The 21,221-nt window shown below is 35.8% G+C and overlaps 1 protein-coding gene across 4 annotated transcripts; it reads right to left on the bottom strand.

Annotated features, from left to right (window-relative positions):
* Positions 1 to 146: 146 nt before the first annotated feature.
* Positions 147 to 20,686, bottom strand: PEX5 (peroxin 5). 4 transcript variants are annotated; one of them, XM_088218847.1, is made up of 16 exons: positions 20,508 to 20,685; positions 20,260 to 20,412; positions 20,039 to 20,170; positions 19,805 to 19,949; positions 19,138 to 19,331; positions 18,508 to 18,759; positions 17,962 to 18,084; positions 15,848 to 16,009; positions 12,581 to 12,774; positions 11,341 to 11,584; positions 9,558 to 9,642; positions 9,299 to 9,408; positions 3,889 to 4,113; positions 887 to 952; positions 707 to 801; positions 147 to 626 (listed from the first exon to the last, which is right to left on the bottom strand). In XM_088218847.1, the coding sequence occupies exons 2-16, from the start codon at positions 20,377 to 20,379 to the stop codon at positions 548 to 550; spliced, it is 2,226 nt and encodes a 741-aa protein (XP_088074973.1). In that variant the 5' UTR covers positions 20,380 to 20,412; positions 20,508 to 20,685; the 3' UTR covers positions 147 to 547. The 4 variants fall into 4 exon arrangements, with proteins under 4 accessions (XP_088074973.1, XP_088074974.1, XP_088074975.1 ...); XM_088218848.1 differs by having other exon boundaries at positions 20,535 to 20,685; XM_088218849.1 differs by having other exon boundaries at positions 17,962 to 18,078; positions 20,260 to 20,686.
* Between the last annotated feature and the right edge of the window lie 535 nt (positions 20,687 to 21,221).

Raw genomic sequence — 21,221 nt, 5'->3', positions numbered from 1 at the left:
AAGAAACAAGGATAATTTTCCTAACAACCAACCAACCAAGCAGCCTACTAGCCTGGTATGAAATCAGACACGCCATTGAAAAAAAACAAAAAAAACAAAAATTAAATACAATACATAGACTATAGAAAAGGAAATAAAAAAGGTCCTAAGGTTAATGAATATTTTAAAAGTTTCTTTACTTAATTAGTTATAACAAGCACCAACTTCCACTTCCTCTTCCTATTCTTATTTTCCTTCCCCACTTTCTAATGACACCCTAAACTTACAGAAGCAAAGGACATCCCGTATTTATTTATTTGAAGCTTCAAACAATTATTTTTATGAATTCCATGATACCACCTTCAATCTTCCTGCACTACCCAGCTCAGACTTTACCATTTAATGGGGGGCGACATTTGTAACAGCAGCTGATGGAACAAAGTGCCGTCTCGTGTCTTTCGAGAGAGTGTATTATATATCCAAAGAGTGGTTTCAGAATCCTACCAACTCCACTGCAATGGAACATTACTCCTTATATTTATGCACTACCCCAAAACTAATGCAGATATTATAGGGGAAACTCCTTCTGGAGAACATCAAGATTCCGTGAATCACAAGCTTCGAACATGTCATTCCTGGAAGCACAGCTGCAAAAATAGGACAGAGAGACACATAAGTTGTTGTATTGAGTTGCATACAACGCAAGCAAAGCATGTCATCAACATACCTTAAAGAAATTCTCAAATATTGCCATGCATTATCTGCCTTGGGATTCATAGTCAGGGCGCGCACATAATAACGGATTGAATCCTCGTACATGCCCTAGAATTGTTATAGTTGGAATATTAACACATAGGGGAAACAACACGAGAATTGAAGAATTTATGAAGTACTATTGATAACAAACCTGATTGGCATAACTGATTCCCATGTTTGCCCATGCACGGACATAATTAGGCTTCAAATCTAGTGCCTAAAACATAGATAGACACGCAAAAACAGTAAAATTCATGTTAAAACTTTAAAACAGAAATGTCCAAAAGAGGAACTAAAAAGAAATTATATGAGCATATGCACATCTTATTCAAAACAAGAGCATACGCACATCTAAATGCAACTACAATTAAAATAAGCCTAGGAGAGAACAACTCCTTGCCTAAAAGGGGAACATATGGCAGGCTAACCACATAAACATGTGGTGGGTAAAATTTATGAAGACCTCATGGACAAAAGAGTTTTATTTAAAAAAAATAAAGAGCACCCTATTATGACTTCTTCGATGTTGGCCTAGAATGCTTATTCTCTTTAATGTATTCATTCATCATTTACATATGTAGCCCAAAAACAAGCACTTTTATCCCAATACCTAACCTAAGAACTCGAGATTGTTTATGAGCATTTAGTGTTTTAACCATATTTTTTTCAGCAATACTAAACGCCCTCAAAACTCAGTTAGATGCAAGATCCCTGGATGCAATTTATAACTTTTTTTATTAGGTTTTAAGAGAATTATAAATAATTTCATATATGACACAGATTTGAAGATGCACTAAATCCAGGGGCAGAGCCCGATAAATAACTCAAATCCTACTTATTTCACACACTAACAAACACAGATTTAACAAGGAAAAGTTTCAGCAGGGACTAAAAAAATTAATCAGATACCATCTTCCTTTCTCCACTTTTCCTTAGAGGGATAAGGCACATCTATATGATTTTTTCATTTTTTTTGAAATAAAAAGTATAAACTATATATTAACAAGGTACCAAAACGGGAGTACCGCCCATGTATAAAAAATTTACAAAAGATTTATATCTATATGATTTTTAATAACATAATGAAGAAAACAGTTTGCACAAACCGCACATCATTTCTTTCCTCTTTCATTAAGCAAAACCATGAAATAAACTCATTTCTTTTCTTTCATCTCTAGTCTATTGCTAATTTGACATATATATAGTTATAGTTTTTTTTTCTTATATATATATATATCTGGCTCATTGTAATATTTTTTCCCACAATCAAGCTCGAACCTGAACCACTCATATGAAAGTGAATGGAACTAACCAACAAAGGCTTGTGGCTGTCGATAGACAGTAGTCAGGAAACCCTTTGGAAGCTTTACCCAACCTTTATATGCCAAGAAGAAATGAAGAGAAGATGTCTCTGATCACAAGGGAGATCAAAGCAAAAGCGGTATTACCAGGGATATGAGATTTGCCAAGAAAAATCAAAGCTTTTACTCGAAGAAATGAACTTGCCCAACAGCCTGCTTCATTAAAGGACATTTTGGAATATGGGTATATGAAGGAAATAGTATTTGTTTGGCTGAAGCAAAAAACAAAAGCCGCAATGCAAAAGTTTGACATTGGGCAGCTAGAGTCTTGTGCAACAGAGTTTAAAGCTGTGGCTTCACCAGGCAAGAGAAGTCAACAAGGTGACCAGAGGAGATACACAAGTCAAGCAGGGTATTTTGAAAATTTTATATAAAACTTAACAGAGTTAACTTTTATTAACATTTAAGTTTCGTCAAGTCATGTTCTTGTATAATTTCAATATGCAGGTCATATTTTTGTAGAATACTTAAAACCTAAGTAATTATTTTGTAATTTACCCTTAACAAATAAAATAAAATTCAATATGACAGCTGGATTGATCCTAAAATTGCATTTTGATTCAATTCTCATTGCACTCTCACTTAATTCATACTTTTTATACCTTTAGAAAAAGAAAATAAAAGGATAACAACAAAGTTTTCGTTCTCCAAAATCTAGTTTTCATATTAAGTCTAACACATAGAATTGGACCATGCTCTATGTTTGATGTCGCTCAGTATCCCACCTTGAATTCTTTGGGATAAAAATTCAAATTGAAACTTTAATTCATAAAACTTGAATTGGCTAGAATTAGTAGCAGCGATGATGTTGAGTCTTATGCAAAAATTTTGGGGTATAAAGAGGTCAAATTTTCTTTCAAGTATCTTGAGGTTCCGTTGGGTGCTAAATATAAGGATCAAATTACTTGGGATCCAGTAATCGACTTGTTTGAAAAAAAAAAACTTGCAGGGTGGAAGAGAAGTTTCTTTTCTAAAAAATGTATATATACTCTAATTAAAAGTACTTTAACTAATCTCCCAATTTATTATCTCTCGACAATTTGGAAAACCAAGGTTCCCCCTCATATTCCCTTTTTTGCTTGGGAGGCTTGTTGGGAGAGAATCTTAACCATTGACAAGCTGAGAATTAGACGTCAGATTTTGGTGAACAGCTGTTACTGCTGTCTGAAGGCGGAGGAAACATGTAACCATCTTTTACTGTGGTGTTCTACTGTCTACAGCTGTGGTGTATGATTTATGGTCTTTTGGAGATTGATTAGGTTATTGTTGGGTTGGTTATAGGGGGCAGATTTGGGCTTGGGACGATTTATGTGTAAAAAGAGAGAGAGCAAACTTTATCCCTTCAACTGTTTTTTGGGTTATTTGGAAAGAGATGAATGGTAGAGTTTGATAGTGTTGAAAGTAGTACTAATAGATTAAAAGATAGATGGATTCATTATTTTAAATCTATTTTATTAGATCATAACATTATTAGTGATGTGCATTTTATAAATGTCATAGATAATACACTAACATTACTGTAATTTTTTTGTACATGGACACTACTTCTGTTTTTTGGTACTTTGTTAATATATACCTTATACTTTATACCTCAAAAAAAAAATTCATAAAACTTGAATTCCCAACGCAAAGAATCCAAGGTGGTGGTATAAATGAGATTAAACATACAAATCATATTCTAATTTTACATGTCAAGACTAATATGAAGATTAGAGGAACGAACCAAGTGAGAATGGAATGAAAATTGATCCAAAAGCAAGAGAACGAATAGAAATCCACATGCAGCTCTTACCTGCTGATACGCCAATATTGCATCAGCACTCTGGACACTGTTGGCTTGTGTTGCACCTAACTTGTTCCAAAGAGAATAATCATTTGGCTTCAGCTTTAAAGCTGTTTGGAAGGAAGCAATAGCTTTGTCATATTCCCTAGACAAATTGTAGAGGACACCAAGTACTATGTGCACATCAGCATCCTCAGGTGACATCTGAGCAGCTTCATTGAATAATCTAGCAATCTGCATGAAGAACAGATTTTTATCCACACCTTGAAGAATTAAAATTATCAGGAAAAAGATAATGACTGAATGAATAAAACAACTATCATGTGTCCCAAAGAAAAACCACAAATGTTCAATGTAAGAAATGTAGAAAATAAGGAAATAAATTCCTAATTAGTTAGGTGTATTTTTCCAGCTATTTTCGTTTTGTTTAAAATAAGTATATTAGTTATACATTTTCTGTTTTTTGCTGTAAACAGAGATAGTCACAAAGTTGGTGGAGAATAACCAATTTTGTTATTTCCTCCTACCCATAATTCTGTTAGGAGTTTGTTAGAATTTAGGCTGTATATATACACACCTTTGGTGAATGGAAATGATAAGCAAAAGCATTATTTCCTCCATTAAATTTTTTACAGTATCAGAGCTTACCTGATCTAAAAGAAAATAGATATTTGCTGAGCCAACGTCTCCAATGGCCATAGGTAAGCTTCCGTCTTTTCCACCAGAGGTTTCCTCTGGTTCCTATCACCACACGACAACCACCAGAGCTATGAGTGAGATGTCATCATCCTGTATCACAGGACACAAACTCGACGGCAACAACTATCTTCAATGGTCGTCGTCTGTCCGCTTATTCATCTGCGGAAAAGGGCGTTATGGGCACCTCACTGACGAGCTCGTGCCTCCTCCAGCGTCCAACTCAAATGCACAAGTATGGGAGATTGAAGACAATATGGTCATGTCCTGACTTATCACCTCGATGACTCCTGAAATCGGAGAGAATTTCCTTCTCTATGAAACTGCCCACAAAATCTAGAAGGCAGCTCAAGAATTCTACTCCAGCAAGGAGAACACCTCGGCTATTTTCGAAATCGAATCGACACTCCATGACCTTCGACAAGGTGAGGTGAGTGTCACTCAATATTACAATCTCCTAATTCGTAATTGGCAGCAAATGGATGTCTTTGAGGACTGTCGTTGGAGCTGTCCCGATGACGCGAAAAGCTTCAAAGCTTTCGTTGAAGAGAAGTGAGTCTTCAAATTTTTGCTAGGGTTGAACAAAAATCTCAATGAGATTCGAGGAAGCGTACTGAGCACCAAGCCATTGCCGAGCCTTCAGGAAGCTTTTTCTGAGGTTCGACATGAGGAGAGCCGTCGGAAGGTCATGATGGGAGAGATTGACCAAACTCACCCGACTGAAAATACTTCAACAGTCACGACCCGAGCTGTTGACAATCGAACGAAGAAGACGAGGCCCTGGTGCAATCACTATCGGAAGCTAGGACACACTCGGGATCGTTGCTGGAAACTTCACGGCAAACCAAGCGACTGGAAACCATCTTCGGGTGAGTGGAAGACGTCGAAGGCAGAGAGCTCCAGCAAGCATCAAGGGAATCACGTTATTATTGAGGAAATGCCCCCTGATGCAGTGGAAAAAGACTCATTTACCTCTGAACAGTTGAAAGCCCTCCAACGTATTCTGTCCAAGAAATCTTACCCGGTCAGTGCCTCTGTGGCACACAGAGGCAATATTCTTGGCTTGTATGTTTTTTTGAAAAACAAAGGGCAGGTGTGGATAATAAACTCTGGAGCATCTGACCATATGAGTGGAGATGCCTCAATATTTCAAAATTACAGAAGATGTAAAGAAGATTTTTCAATCAGAATTGCAGATGGTTCTCTCTCAAAAGTTGCTAGAATGAGTTCCGTAAAATTGTCTTCAAATTTGACTCTCTGTTCAGTTCTCTATGTTCCAAATTTGGACTGTAATTTATTATCAGTCAGCAAGCTATGTAAAGATTTGAAATGTGGTGCAAAATTTGTTTATAATATGTGTAATTTTCAAGACTTGGACTCGGGGAGGACGATTGGCAGTGCTAGAATGAGCTCAGGATTATATTTGCTTCAAATCAATGCTTCTAAAGACAAGCTCACAATGCAGTATGTGCAAACTTTGTTTCTATTTAAATAATGATCATGATATTATGTTGTGGCACTATAAAGTAGGACATCCAAATTTCATGTACTTGAAAAAGATGTTCCCATTACTATTTAAAGAAAAAGATCCAGTTTTATTACATTGTAAAGTATGTCAATTTTTTAAACATACTCAAAGTTCATTTCCTAATTTACCATACAAACCCTCAAACATTAATTCACAGTGATGTATGGGGTACGTCCAGGGTTTCCAACATTTTCGGAACTAGATAGTTTGTATCTTTCACTGATGATCATACAAGAATCACCTGCGTATTTTTCATGAAAGAAAAATCTAAAGTGGGATCTCTATTTAAAAAATTTCATACAATGATTCAAATCCAATTTCATACTACCATTTAAGTGTTGAAATCCGACAATACTTGTGAATATTTTGAAATTACCCTTGAAAAATATTTTACTGAACATGGCATTATTCATCAAAACTCATGTGTCCATATTCCACAGCAAAATGGTATAACTGAAAGGAAAAATAAACATATCCTTGAGGTTGCCAGATCACTTATGTTCACCACCCATGTCCCAAAATTTCTTTGGGGAGAGGTTGTTCTTTCAGCTACCTATTTGATTAATTGGATACCCTCCCGTATTTTACAGTTTCAATCACCCTACACTATTCTCTCAAATGTCTTTCCTGATTCACACATCTTAAACACTTTGCCACTTACTTTGTTTGTTCAGCATATGTCCATGTTCATAAACATTTTCGTGGAAAATTAGACCCAAAAGCAATAAAGCGTATTTTTATTGGGTACTCTACTAATAAAAAAGATACAAATGTCTAGTTCCGGAATCTTACCGTTTTTATAATACAATGGACGTCACATTTTTTGAAAACCAACCATTTATCCTATTATTAATATTCAGGGGGAGACATTCATTCTAAAATATCAATTGTGGGATGTGAGTGTATCTCCTCTGTACTCACAAAATCCACCACCAGACAAACCTTCCTTGGAACTTGAACCCAAAACCTCACAAAAGAAACCTGAGCCAAAACCAGTTACAGAAAACACATTACCTGCAACGAGTGAGTTACGTGTCTATACGAGAAGAAACAAAGGAAAAGCACCAGAATCATCCAAGCACTACCATGAATCCACTCCTGATTCAGGTAATGTAATCTGTATACCAACTCTTGATTCTGATATTCCTATTGCTTTGAGGAAGGGTACTCGGACATGCACCAAACATCCTATACAGGACTATGTTTCATTAGATAAATTGTCCTCGGAACATTATACTTTTGTGTGCAGGATAGCCAGCAGCTCATTAGAGCCCAGAACAATACATGAGGCTTTAGAAATTCCATAATGGAAGATAGATGTCCTAGATGAGAACAAGGCACTTGAAAAAAATAAGACATGGAAGCTAACTGATCTACCTCCAAGAAAGCGTCAAGTGGGGTGCAAATGGGTCTTTACAACCAAATATAACTCGAATGGGAGTGTGAATCGGTTTAAGGCCTGCCTGGTGGCCAAAGGTTATACTTAATCATATAGTATAAACTATCTGGAGATGTTTGTACTGGTTGTCAAGCACAATACTATTTAGGTACTTCTTTCACTTACATCTAATCTTAACTGGCCACTTTATCAACTAGATGTAAAAAATGCATTCCTTAATGGCGATTTGGAAGAATAAGTGTATATAAATATACCACCAGGGTTTGAACTAATAGACAATCCTCAGAAAGTGTATAAACTGAAAAAATCACTCTATGACCTAAAACAATCTCCAAGAGCGTGGTTTGATAAATTCACAAGAGCCGTAAAGTATGAAAAATATGAACAATGTCAATCCGATTATACACTGTTTGTTAAACACTGCATCTCAGGTAAGAAAGCTATTTTGATTGTATATGTTGATAATATCATTCTTACAGGAGATCACTTTGAGAAAATTCAGAAATTCAAAGTATTCCTGGCCAGAGAATTTGAAATAAAAGATTTTTGAATATTGAAACACTTCCTCAATATGGAAGTGGCTAGATCCAAAAAGGGGATCTCAGTATCTCAACGAAAGTACGTTCTGAATCTCCTAAAGGAGATTGGGATGCTAGGAAGTAAGCCCGTTAACACCCCGATGGATTCAGTTATTAAACTTGGATCCATAATCAGTGATAAAATAATTGACAAAGGAATATACCAGAGACTTGTTGGGAAACTTATCTACTTAGCACATACAAGACCATAGTATAGTAAGCCAGTTCATGAATCAGCCAACTGAAGATCACATGAGAGTCGTGTATCGAATTCTAAGGTATCTCAAGACGACTTCAAGACAAAAATTATTCTTTCAGAAGACAAAAAGAAAAGAGTTAAAATTTACACTGATGCAAATTGGGCAGGTTCTATAGATGACAAAAGATCTACATCAGGATATTGTACCTACATTTGGGGTAACCTGATTACTTGGATAAGCAAGAAACAGTCGGTTGTATCTCGCAGCAGTGCAGAATCTGAATGTAAGGCGCTTGCTCATGGTATTTGTGAAGGTGTATGGTTAAAGATGATACTTGAAGAATTAAGAGCCCTTAACAATATGCATCTAAAAGTATGGTGCGACAACCAATCAACTATCAATATGGCCAAAAACCCAGTACACCATGATAGAACTAAACATGTAGAGATCGACCGCCATTTTATCAAAGAAAAATTAGAAGATGGAACTATTTCTCTTATGTACATTCCAACGAATCAACAGATTGCAGATATTCTAACAAAATCTCTACCTAAAATAAACTTTGATGACATAATATCCAATCTAAGTTTACTAAACATATATGTAAACTAAATTGAGGGGAAGTGTAGAAAATAAGGGAATAAATTCCAAATTACTTAGGCTTATTTTTCCAGCTATTTTCATTTTATTTAAAATAAGTATATTAGCTATACATTTTCTATTTTCTACAGTAAACAGAGGCAGTCACAAAGTTGGTGAAAAATAACCAATTTTGTTATTTCCTCCCCATAATTCTATTAGGAGTTTGTTAGAATTTAGGCTGTATATATACACACCTTTGGTGAATGGAAATGATAAGCAGAAGAATTATTTCCTCTATTAAATTCTTTAAGAAATAAAGTTCTTCCATATTGCAGGGGTAATAACAGCACTAGTCATTCTGGAGGGCAGTCGCCCGGAAGGCTGAATGATTCGTAGTTTGCTTAAGAAAACACATGCAAAAAAAATTAGCACTTACGTCAGCATAGTATAAAGAATCAGAAAGCTCCGGAGGTGCAAGTGTTCCGTACTTTGGGTGATTGCATAGCCATCCATACAAATATTTCAATGCAGATGCCTGCTCCAATTCTGCAAATTTTAGGAAACATACAATTACCAACTATAAAACCAGGCATTCTAATGCAAAACTCATCTTCAAATGGAAATGCACTTTTCATAACTAACTACAGGATCATACAAAATAAAATGAAGATGTCTTCCTATAAGAAATTACTAACCATTTGTATGACTCACACCAAGAGCCAAAAGAACTTCCAGATTTGTAGGATCAGCCTCTTGGGCTCGCATCATTGCAGCAATAGCCTGCATTAGTATTTACCATCAATATGTTATCATTTGAAATTGTAATCACTGACAATAAAAAATCTTTTCACAAATTTTAAATGCACATCCTCATGAAGAATATATAAATTAAAGGCAGAAAATAATGCACATCAAACGATTCTGGTGCCAGAAATTCCATTACTTAAAAAAGCCTTTGAAGGCCATTTCTTCTCTTTATGATCTTTCTACCCCTTTTGCCATCTAAGAATGAGATACGGATCACTCATTTTGTTCAGGAAGGATCTTTGAATTGGTGATAGTCATTTAGCCAACCGTTTCGTCCTCTTTATAATATCTCCTCTTGTTATGCTCCAGTTTCCAACTTTATTAACCGCCTGATGCATCTTGGCTTGAACTTTTTCCGGATATTTTAATAATAAGAAGACCATTTAAATGCTAGCCTTGTTGAGTTTATCAGAAAATTACTTTCACCTGCCTGATGATAGCAGGATTCCAACCTTAGACTTCTTGACAATATTACCCATAACCCTAATTGCTATCATATTTCATTTACTAATTTGTTCTAGAAAGTGAAGATTCTGTTTAAGATTAAGGTTTTTGCTTGGACTGTTGTTTTTAACAGATTTAACACTCATGAGTTGCTGAAAGTTCGCAATCCTAGTTGCATTCTCTCACTAGATATTTTTGTTATGTATTTTAGGTAAGGAAAGACTCATGATTATCTCTTCCTTCGTTGTAATGCAGCTTGGAATTTGTGGAATAAATTGTTTGATACTCTTTTTTTCCATATAATTTAATGTATACAAGACTTCTAGAAGGCTATAACCGAAACTGACTTTCTAACACGGAAGACAGCAGAGATATCCATCAGTTTTTAAAGCCTATTAGTTAGTTGTTCGATACTTTTGAGTTGGTATGGACTGCTCCAGTTTTGTTAGACTGCTCCATAAGCTCGAATCTGCACCTCTGGGTGAGAAAGCATGCTAAGATCAGCTAAAAAGGAGCCTTGTTTGTGTGCTTGTGGGTGTTGTGGTTGGAGGGAACTTGTAGGATTTTTAAGACTGTTTCTTCCCATTTGAAAAGGATGACCTTTTTCCCTTTTCTACGGGTAAAAGCTTATCATTACTTCACAGATATTCTTGCTTTTTGGTATGTGGGGTGTGCATTTTGTATTAATTTCCTTTGATTGTTCTTGTTGTTTCGCCTTCTGCTTGCAGGAGGCTTTAAAAGGATATCTTATCCTCGGTTTCAGTTATCTTTCCCCTCTATACTCCAGTAATTTTTTAAACAAATGAATTATTTGAATTACTAGAAAACACTCACAAATACCCTATCTGTTCAAAGCATCCAAAGTACTCACTACTCAATGCTCCAAGAGATATAGCAAAGAAAAAGTATAAGATATGTCTGAAACAACATCCACAATGAGATTTTATTTTTGGGGGGGGGCAAAATTCACGAGCTTCTTTCTAAAAAATTGCTTTAATGCATCCTACAGATTCTCACAAGAGGCTCTGCAAGGTATTCAACATGCAGCAATATATGAAAGGACATTTAACTAATAGACCATATGTAAAATTTCAAAACCATCAATTATGAGGAAGCAATATTAGCAATGACTCAACCAGGTAGCAACAGATTATGAGAGAAATCTATTTAACAGTAAAGATACAGATTTATTCTCCAACAGAAAACTAAACAGGAAAGTACAGTAACCTGTTGATCATCATCATTCTCTGCATGGGTGATCCCAAGTAGTCTCCAACCTTCAGCATTATCAGGGCTTTTCAGAACCTCAGCCTCTAAAGCAAGGACTGCTTCACTTAAAAGCCCTTTGCGAAACAGTTCCTGGCCTTCTTTTAGGGGATTAGGGTGACCAACGTAAGGATTCATATCAGAAAAGACATAGACACCCCTTGATGCATCTGACTGCCTCTTGGCAACTTGCTCGTTGACAAAGCTACAATACAAACAGATAGGTTTAAATAGAAAGAAATTAAAGTCTCAGACAGAAAAATGAAAGAATTTGAGCCTGCTAGTTAACCTGCATTATGAGATAGATGATTGTGACCAGGGAACCACAGTTGGTTAGAAATATTTTATTCAGCCATTAAAAAATAATTCCTACAGAAAAAATGGAGCCAGAAATAACGGCATGCAATCCTTTAGGGACCCATGTAGATAATGGGTACAACGCAGAATGCAACTATGTCGCCCAAACTCTTCGGTTTCAGTGCAATATCTGTGTCAAACATGACATAAAATTGCTGCGGGTATGGAAACTGTGTCCCACACTTGAGGTGCATGCCAAAAGTTAATAATCTAAAACTAGAAGTTATCATATGTGATAATAGTAAGTCTGTGGACAAAGACTCTTATATTAAATGTTGAAAAAGACCCATAAGGGAAACACATGTTCTTGAATGTTTTCGGATAATAAATACTAAAATCAATATGGTTCTGCTTCTTTTTGTGCCAAAGAATATTTTGTATGTAACAGCATCATGGCTTCCTAATAATTTTTTTTTTTTTTTTTTTGAAATAGGCTTCCTCATAACTTATATTACTCATTACCTTTCATACCAAAGAATCCAAATACCCGTACCGATTTATGAACTCTTATACATAGAGTCCTGGTATCCTTGACAACAAAAACTATCAAGTTGGACATGATCCATACCCAAACTTGACATTTGCACCCAAATTCGAACAATAAAGGAACACAAAATAAACAAAAAATGCAAGATAGAAATAAACATATATCAAAAGGAAATGACAAAAGGTCCACCCAGACTAACAATAATTTCTGAGTGGTTGCTACATACTTAATAGCAACAGGCTGAGTATACAAAGGTTAATTTTGGACACAAACTTGGGATATGGGGTGAACAAAAAGAATAAATAAATAAATGCAGTTAGCAATGAATTATGTATTTAACAAGTCAAATGGACTTACTCATCATAAGCAGTTGCCCAATTATCAGCTGAATCATCACCCAAAACTCCTTCATCAACCTGACGCCCAAATTCTTCTGCCCAGTCATTAACATGTAACTTTGAGAACTCATTTACCCATTGATCATCACCTGAACTATGAAGCTCCCTCTCAGTAGAAAACTCATTCACCCACTGATCTGGTCCATTTGAGAGCTAAAAACCAGTAAACATTAGGAGCATAAGTAATGGCAAACTGATCATTGAGAATAAATCAAGACATGACTTGAGAACATGAATATTCAAAAACATGGATACTCAGTTCAACTACCCCTTCTCAAATAATAGCTCAACAAGCCCTATTGCAATTAATTTCTTTTTTTGAAATATAAAGGGTGAAAAGTGTATTAATATGTGCCACTAAGGAGAGCCAAACCGTATATAAAGTATTTACAAATCTAACAAAATATCAGTAAGATTCTCTAAATCCTCCATTGAGTTTAGAGATGACCAAATAACAAAAATCCAAGGATTTAGAACCACCTCTTTTTAATCAAGTCAAAATAATTAACAACATATATGTCTTCAAGCGCTCTTCTGTTCATCTCTTTCGAGTCCACACAAAAGATTCATCTCAAGCCGAGCTAGCTATTACCCAATTGATTCCTAAAAGCTCATACACCATAGTCCAAAATCTATACACCACCAGACACCATAGAAGCACATGGTTACAAGTCTCCTTGGTCCTTTTGCAAAGATAACATGCATTCAGCATTACCTTTCCCCGTCTCATTAACTTGTCGATCGTCAAGATGCACTTCCTACCAGCCTCCCATACAAAAACAAGATACACACGGCGGAACTTTAACCTTCCAAATCTGTCTAAGCAAGAAACTAGCGCCCACGTCTTCTAACTTGGTCAATGCTCTTGTATTGTTCCCACACAAGATTGTCATTGCTACTGTCCACGGTCATAAGAGGTAATGTGCTGAAGCTCGGTTCGCTGGGTGAAAGAGGGGTTTATTTTATAAAGACAACAGGTTGACTCTGATCGAGATTGTCTTGGCTTATTTCCTATTCACTGCGTGTCCTCGACCACTATCCCTATGAATGTGACAAAAAGGTTGAAGGCAATTCAACTTAGATTCTTATCGAGGGATTCTAATGAAAAAAAAGTGATATCACTTACTGGCTAGCAACCTAGTGAAATGTCCGCTTCAGAAGGGAGGGCTAAGAGCGAGATGCTTGGTAGAATTCAACTTAGATCTTCAAGATAAGTGGCTGTGAAGATTCTTGAGGAGAGGGATAGCCTGTGGAAGATAGTGATAGCGGCCAAATTCGGGCTAGATAAAGCTGGCTGACTTGTAAAATATCCACGAAGGCCACATGGTGTTCGGTTATGGAAGAAAATTAATATGGGCAGAGACACTTTCTCAAGGCACATTAAGTGGAGGTTGGGGTCCGATGCAAAGGTAAGCTTCTAAAAAGATGATTTGTTCGAGGGTGGGCCCCTATCTCAACAAATCCCTACTATTTTTGCCTTAGCTCGAGAATAGGTTAAGGATTCCTTTGTGGGATTCAATTATCTGAGCAAATAGGTTGTCGAATAACTAGGAACTTTAATGACTAGGAGATTAATTAATACACAAGTCTTCTCACTTCCTTCTCTCAGATGTGGCTCTTTAGGGTGCTAAAGATGAATAATATGGAACCTTAGCCTTAGGAGGATCTTTTCAGTAACGTCATTTGACTAGAAGTTAGATAGGTAGCAAAAATTTCCCATCAAGATTGATGTGGAAAAATTTCCTATCAAGATTATTTAATAAGTGGAATGCTTAATATGTTTGCTCTTAGGTTAGGCTGACTTTTGAGAATGACAATAACTCCTTAAAACCAACATCTGAAAGAGTTGGGTTCGGAGAGGGAGGGGAGTGGAAGCTCTCCGCTCCTTGTCTCTTGTGGTCGGAGCCTCTGAAAACATATGAATCCTCAGCTAAAATGGGATCTAACTAGGCGTTTTTTGAGATTTTGAGAAGAGTTGTTTTTTGAATAACACAATACAATAAAAGTTGTAAGATATGTTCATAAGGGAGTTATTGTATGTCGTTGGCTTCTATGATAGCAACTCCTAAGAAGGCTTTTTTGCATGCGATTTTGCATGAGAACAAATTCTTACACTAGACAAACTCATCATGAGGGGTAAAATCCCAGTAAACGGAAGTTATTTGTGTGAGGAGAATGCAAAGACACATAACCAAATCTTCCTCTCATGTCCATATGCTCATCATCTCTAGTGTTCATTTTCAACCTTCTGGGTTTGAGTTGGGTCATAGCTAGCAGTGTTTGGGTGCAGAAAGGCATCTAAAATTATAAGCAAATTGTATAGCTTATTCCTCTGGCTACTTTTAAGTACTTTGAAAAAAGAGGAACGAGAGGTGTTCTTCTCCCAAGACCAGGATCTTATCACTGGGAGGTTCTCTAGAATTTTCAGTTCCAAAATCTAGTTCTTCTCTTTATTACAATTCCTTGAACAACCTATTTTGTGGAAATACATTACAGCTCATCAAAGAGAGCTGCAACCTTAGACTTTGTTAGAAAGAGCTCCAATCTCGTAATTTAAAATAATATTCTAACTTATCTTTATTAATAACAAGCATACCCCTTTATATGTATGTTATAAATTTTATTTAAAAAATTTAATCTAATTAGAAATACTCGATTTAAATATTAGAAATCCTATACTATTTAGAAATCCAATATTAATGAGAAAGTATAAGTTATTTAAGAATTTAATACTAATTATGATTCCATGTTTACTATTTACTTTACGAATCTAATACTAATTAGTGTTCAATATTTAATTGAACTTCAACTTCTTATTTAAACCTTATAAATACATCCATAACAAAAGGGCTTTCAAAGAGATAAAATTCTCCTTTGACAAAATTAAATATTCTTGATTCCAAGTCTTTAGGCCTTTATCAAGGGTCACCTGCTATAGTCTAAAGAGGATTTGGAGGACTTAATTGATATTTTGGTTGAACTGTAAATAATTTTATATATGGATCGCATCTTTTTTTGTGCTATTTACACATAATTTTTTTGAAATAAAAAGTATTAAAGTATATTAACGAGCACCAAGCGGTTGCCACCTATATATAAAAATATTTATTTTATACATATATTATACTTTTTTCTATAAAAAAACGTAGTGATATATCCTCAAGCATTTATTTTGATAATAGAGTCGACATAGGAAAAGTATGCTTTCACAAAATTTTGTACTTGCCTCAGCACGTGTAAATTCATCGGCCCAAGTAGAAGGCCCATTATACTGTTGTTGATATTCAGTTGCCCAATCCCCCGATGTAGTAGCCGGTTTGACCTGATTGTCATCAATGATAAGTTCACCGCGACTCATCTTTGAAACAAATTGAAGAAACTTTGAATTCTGCATGTACCAAAACACTTAATTAAGATTTAATATAGACTTGAGATACATGCATGCATGATGTTAAATTTGATATTTGCTTTTTTTTATATAGAGAAGAAAACTTTGTTAAGATAGAGAAGCGAGTAATATAAAACCAGCAGATAAGATATCCAACTGAGAAAGAAGCTAAATAAACAAAGAACAAAAAAACAGCACCCAGGCCAAGAAAGAACCATGGTCATCAGGTGATAATTGCTTCCCAATTTGTGTGAAGGATAGTAAGAGAAATATCATAAACTTGTCCATAACCCTTGGCCCATATGGATGCCAAAAAAGTCATTTTCTCCCACAATATATCAACCAGAAAAAATCGATTATAAAAAATATATTGCCTTCTTTCCCGCCAAATAGTCCATAGGCTTGTGAACAATGCTCCTTGCCATAAAGTCGGGCTTTCTTCAGAACTCAACTCCTCTAATGCTAGGGTATATAAAATATTCCAATGATGGATGCACTATCCAAGGAAGGTTAAATGTGTCATACAACCTCATCCATAATCTCTAGGCCACCTCAACATTGAAGGAAGAAATGGTTATGTATTTCCCCTCCTTTATGGCACATCACACATATGCCTGGAGACAAAGCTCGATTAAGTTTTTCAAGCTTGGAACAGCTCATTGGTCTTTAATTCAAAACTACAATCCATGCAAACAGCGTCACCTTTTGAAGGATCATTGACTTGCCGTAAAGCCTTGGAAAAAGGTTGTGATAACAATCAAATATGTACAATGAAATGTGGCCAAATCTATCTAGAGAGCATATCCTAGTATCTGGCTGTTGCGATGGCTGGAAGGATTCTAAAAAGGCTTAAAAGAGTGATGAGTTCTTCAGTTTCTGTCATCCAAGTTTCGGAAAAAAGGGTAAGTTCCAACTTACATTGCCAACGGTGATGGAGAAAACTGGTTAGTTGGCATTTTATGGCATGAGAAATCTGAAGTAAACAGGGAAATTATGTACTAAGAGACAATCACCCGTCCAATGGTCCTACCAAAAAGGGATCTTGGAGCCATCTTGCACATTGCATCTGGTAAAAGGTGTGCAAAGATGTAATAGGCTGGAAATGGCTTTTCATGGGCCTTTGTGCTGGGTGGATCTCCTGGCCACTGTATCCTGACCCCTGACATCTACCCAGAACCTCAAAATACAAACAACTGCTGACTATCAAAAAGCACGCTAAACAGATTACTGATATAGGCTAATTACCTCAACTTCAAATTGGACAAAAGCCTATACATAGAGAGTCTAGGGAGAATAGAAGACAAAACAAACTGCAGTCCTCCAATTTCAGTATTCTAAATCCCTTAATTTAGATTCACAATCATCAATGATAGATTAACCTAAAATCTCAAACAGAAATAATACGATCTTATTTAAGCACCGGCTACACTCCCAAATTTAATATCCGAATAAAAATTAATAGAGGAGAGGAAAGGAAAGAAAAAGAAGGAATAGCATGGTTTTTAAAGGAAAGGAAGTGATTTCCTTGTTTAGATAACTGAAACTTGGTAAATAAAAGAAAAGAAAAGAAACAGGTTATTGTACTATTCTGTTTGGTTTATCTTAGTACATAATTGGTACTTCCAAAAAAAATCATAATACATAATAGCTTTACAGCTACCTTTTCCAACATCCTACAAAATTAGAAACAATTTTTTCTTTATAATTAAAGAAAAAAAAAATGCTCCATTATACTCTTCATTTATTCCCCATCACTTCTAACAGTTCCTTGGGCCGTCAAGATCATGCGCTATACAGATGTTACCGCAGAAACAAGTAGAAAATTCCCGTTACCTAATTAATCACTCAAACCAGGAATACCAAACTTATTCACATATTGCCTTGCAACACCCAAAACACTTCATAGTTTGAGAAAGAATGCATATGTTTATGTCATGAAAAGACATAAAAACCTGAAATTTAGGGTCATTATTTTGAGCCAATGTGTGCGCAAGCATCCGAGTCTGCTCCATTGCAGCTAAGTTTGGGATATTTGCACTATTGATATGGTTCAATGGCATCAGCTGAGACTGTTCCTGTCAGAAATAAAGAATTTATTAAAAAGAATGGAGGGGGGAAAAAAAGAAGGCAATGTTATATCATCACAACAGTCTGCAATTAGAAAAGTAATTACAAGCCTAAGCAGGGAGGTAGTAGCATGTTAGTCAAGTATAATAGTTAACTCTACAGCTATAAATGTCAAGATTGATGGAGATAAAGGGACTAAAACCCCAAAACTGAGTGGCACAAAAAATTAGCCCCTCCATTGCTGATAGTCATTGTAAAACCCCCAAATGTTCTACCTTGTAATCCTAGATAATACTCCAAATTATGATTTGCTAACAGAAATTAAACCAATGGCTTTGAACCCAACCTTTAACTGAGGGACCAGAAGCTTGAAATGATGTTAAACTCCAGAAATTAAGAAGACTTTAGTTTTAGCCAACAAGTAGCTTTACCTGCTCGAATTCTGAGGCCCAACCATTGGTACCATGTTGTTTTTCAAATGAGTTGACCCAAGCATCAGGATTACTATGGTCTGCCCTATGCTGGTTAAACTCAGATATCCACCTATCTGCAGCATGAGCACCAGGTGTGATTATACCCTGGGACTCATTCCAATAATCCTCCAGCTCCCGATATCTCCCAGGAACAGGTCCCCTTGCTCGGACATCATTGTCAATTTCAAGAGACAACAGTAGTGCATTTACCTAGAAAAATAAAAGTCAATACATGCTATAGCAACTATCCATGAAGTAAAAAGAGGCATAGAAAATTATAAATACATATTCTATAAAAACCAGTTGAGAATCTACAATTTGATAAAAGCAGTCTAGAAGTTTTTCCATAGTAGTGCAAAGTCAGGGAAGTTTTGATTCTAAAAGCCATACTTCACCCCTTAAATCGTTAAGAGATGATTGTCATTCGAAATATGTCTACCACAGCAATTCCAAGGGAAAATTGGCAAGAAAAACCAGCCTAACAAATTTTTAAAGCAGTAGAAATACAAGTGACCTTAAATCCATTCATACCCAAACCATAAACAACATTAGTATACAGATATAGTGAAACAAAGAATGTTCACCAACCTGAGCATTGATAAACTCGTCACTCTTATCGGCAAAAAAGTGTCGGGCCATTATACTACTACGGTCCCGTATGCATTGTTTGTCACCTTCAGACAACCCTAATAACGGAAGTGGTGCTGGACGAAAAGGAACTCCTGCACGGCTACTGTCAACAAATGAGTGCAAAAAACTTGACAACACTCTTTGTGGGGGTCCTGCAAAAAGTAACCGAAGAGGAAAGCTATTCAATTGTAAGAATAATCCTCATTTCTTACACAAGAGATCAATGCCAGCAGGGCCAGTTTGGTTTTTATGGTGGGGGAGAAAGCCCTCAAGTGGTTAGCAGTCAAATGGAAAGAAGCTACAACAAAGAAACGTGATCTTCAACTGCCCAAATATGCTAAAATCCATGTTACCAGGTTTCTTACTCCAGGTTTATCTGCCATTACCCTCCCTACCTATGGACAAATCACAAAAGAGAAAGTACTATAATGCAAAGGCTGAAACTGATGAAGACATTCAATGCAACAGATAGCATATCGGGTATTCATTATAATAAATTTAGTCTCTTAAAAGGTCCTGAACTTCAAAGATACCAAAGCAATCATGTCTAAGCATCACAAGCTTGTAATAGAGAAGCAAAAGGAGAAAGAATAGCAGAATATGAAAGAGATATTAGAAGAGAGACCGTCGAAGGTGGGGGGAAGCTGAGCAGCAGGAGCGCGGTCGTAAATGGGGGGCATTTCAGGGATGCGCTGATGCTGTATCTCATCCCACGCATCAGCCAGTCCATTCTTATCGGCAGAACGAAAGCCACGAAGAAACTCTGAGCCCTGACAATTATAAGACCATAAGGAAGTTAATTATAAGTCCAAGATAGAAGAAATACAAGTAGGTTTTGTAGACAAAGATGAAGAAAAACCTGGGCTTTTGGTTGCAGAAATGGCTGATCGAACTCGGAACCAGGAAGTGATGTGAGTTGCTCATCGGCGGGTGAGTAGAATTGAGCCCCAGAACCGGAGGACGTGGCTGTAGGAATCTCCTTGAGCCTATCCTGCTCACCAATTGAACATAATTCACTCTTAATAAGCAATTTTTCTTAGCAGAAAGAAATTACACATGGCATAAAAGAGGAAATCCCACCTGAGTCTTCGAAGAAGAACCAATAAGAGCGTTGGCAAGAGCACCGAGAGGGTTGGAGGAAGAAGAAGAGCCAGGAACTGCACAAGCAGCTCCTCCCGTTACAAGGTCCCGCATCGCCATAACCGCTCAATTTCAGTATTTTGACCTCTCCTCCTACCAAATCACCAAATCATATAATAAATATACCTATAGCTGTCTATGTACGTTTACATAATAATATATACATATATATATATGTATGTATGTACTGTTTTTGAGTTGCTTCGCTCTACCACCTCTTCTTTCCTGTCTCTCCTATGTCTGCTTATTGTATAATAAATGTTATCTATTTCTCCTCCATACGCTTTTGATTCTTCTGCTATATTTCGCGAGAGCTCCTCTGTGAAAAAGTATTTGTCGTCTCCCCCATCTTATTTTTCTTTCAATTTTCTGCTCCTCACATTTAATTTATTTTCATAATTATTTTCACACAGTTTTAGGCCGCAACAGAATATACACGCGGCTCTTTTTTCCATAAGGATCAAATTTAAAAAATAAAATAATCTAAAACTTATTTTTAAAAATATATTAGAGGAAGGTTCATCAATTAATTTCCAAATTTATTAATTTAATTTTTTAAGAGAATACATAATAAATTTATGTGAAAATAAAATAAAATAATGTTAAAAAAGAAACTATTATTGTTAAATTTATAAAATATTTTATGTTGTTTGATTGTTTTTTCAAAAAAAATTTAAAAAAATAAAATTGATCGTACAAAAATATATTTAATATCTTAAACACTTTTATTTTTAATGTTACGTAATTGTATTAATTGTATTTTTTATGATTTTTTTAATAGATAAAATATTATTACCTAATTTTTTATGATATTTAAAATGTAGTAGAAAGGAAGGAAGAATAAGAGGAAGAGGAGGTAAGCCAGGCTCTGATTTGAGAAAAGCGAGACCAAGTGGAAGATG

This window comes from Carica papaya, chromosome 4 (assembly GCF_054855325.1).
Source record: "Carica papaya isolate Zhongbai chromosome 4, ASM5485532v1, whole genome shotgun sequence".
Taxonomy (NCBI): Eukaryota; Viridiplantae; Streptophyta; class Magnoliopsida; order Brassicales; family Caricaceae; genus Carica; species Carica papaya.
This window is presented reverse-complemented; position numbering and strand designations above follow the sequence as displayed.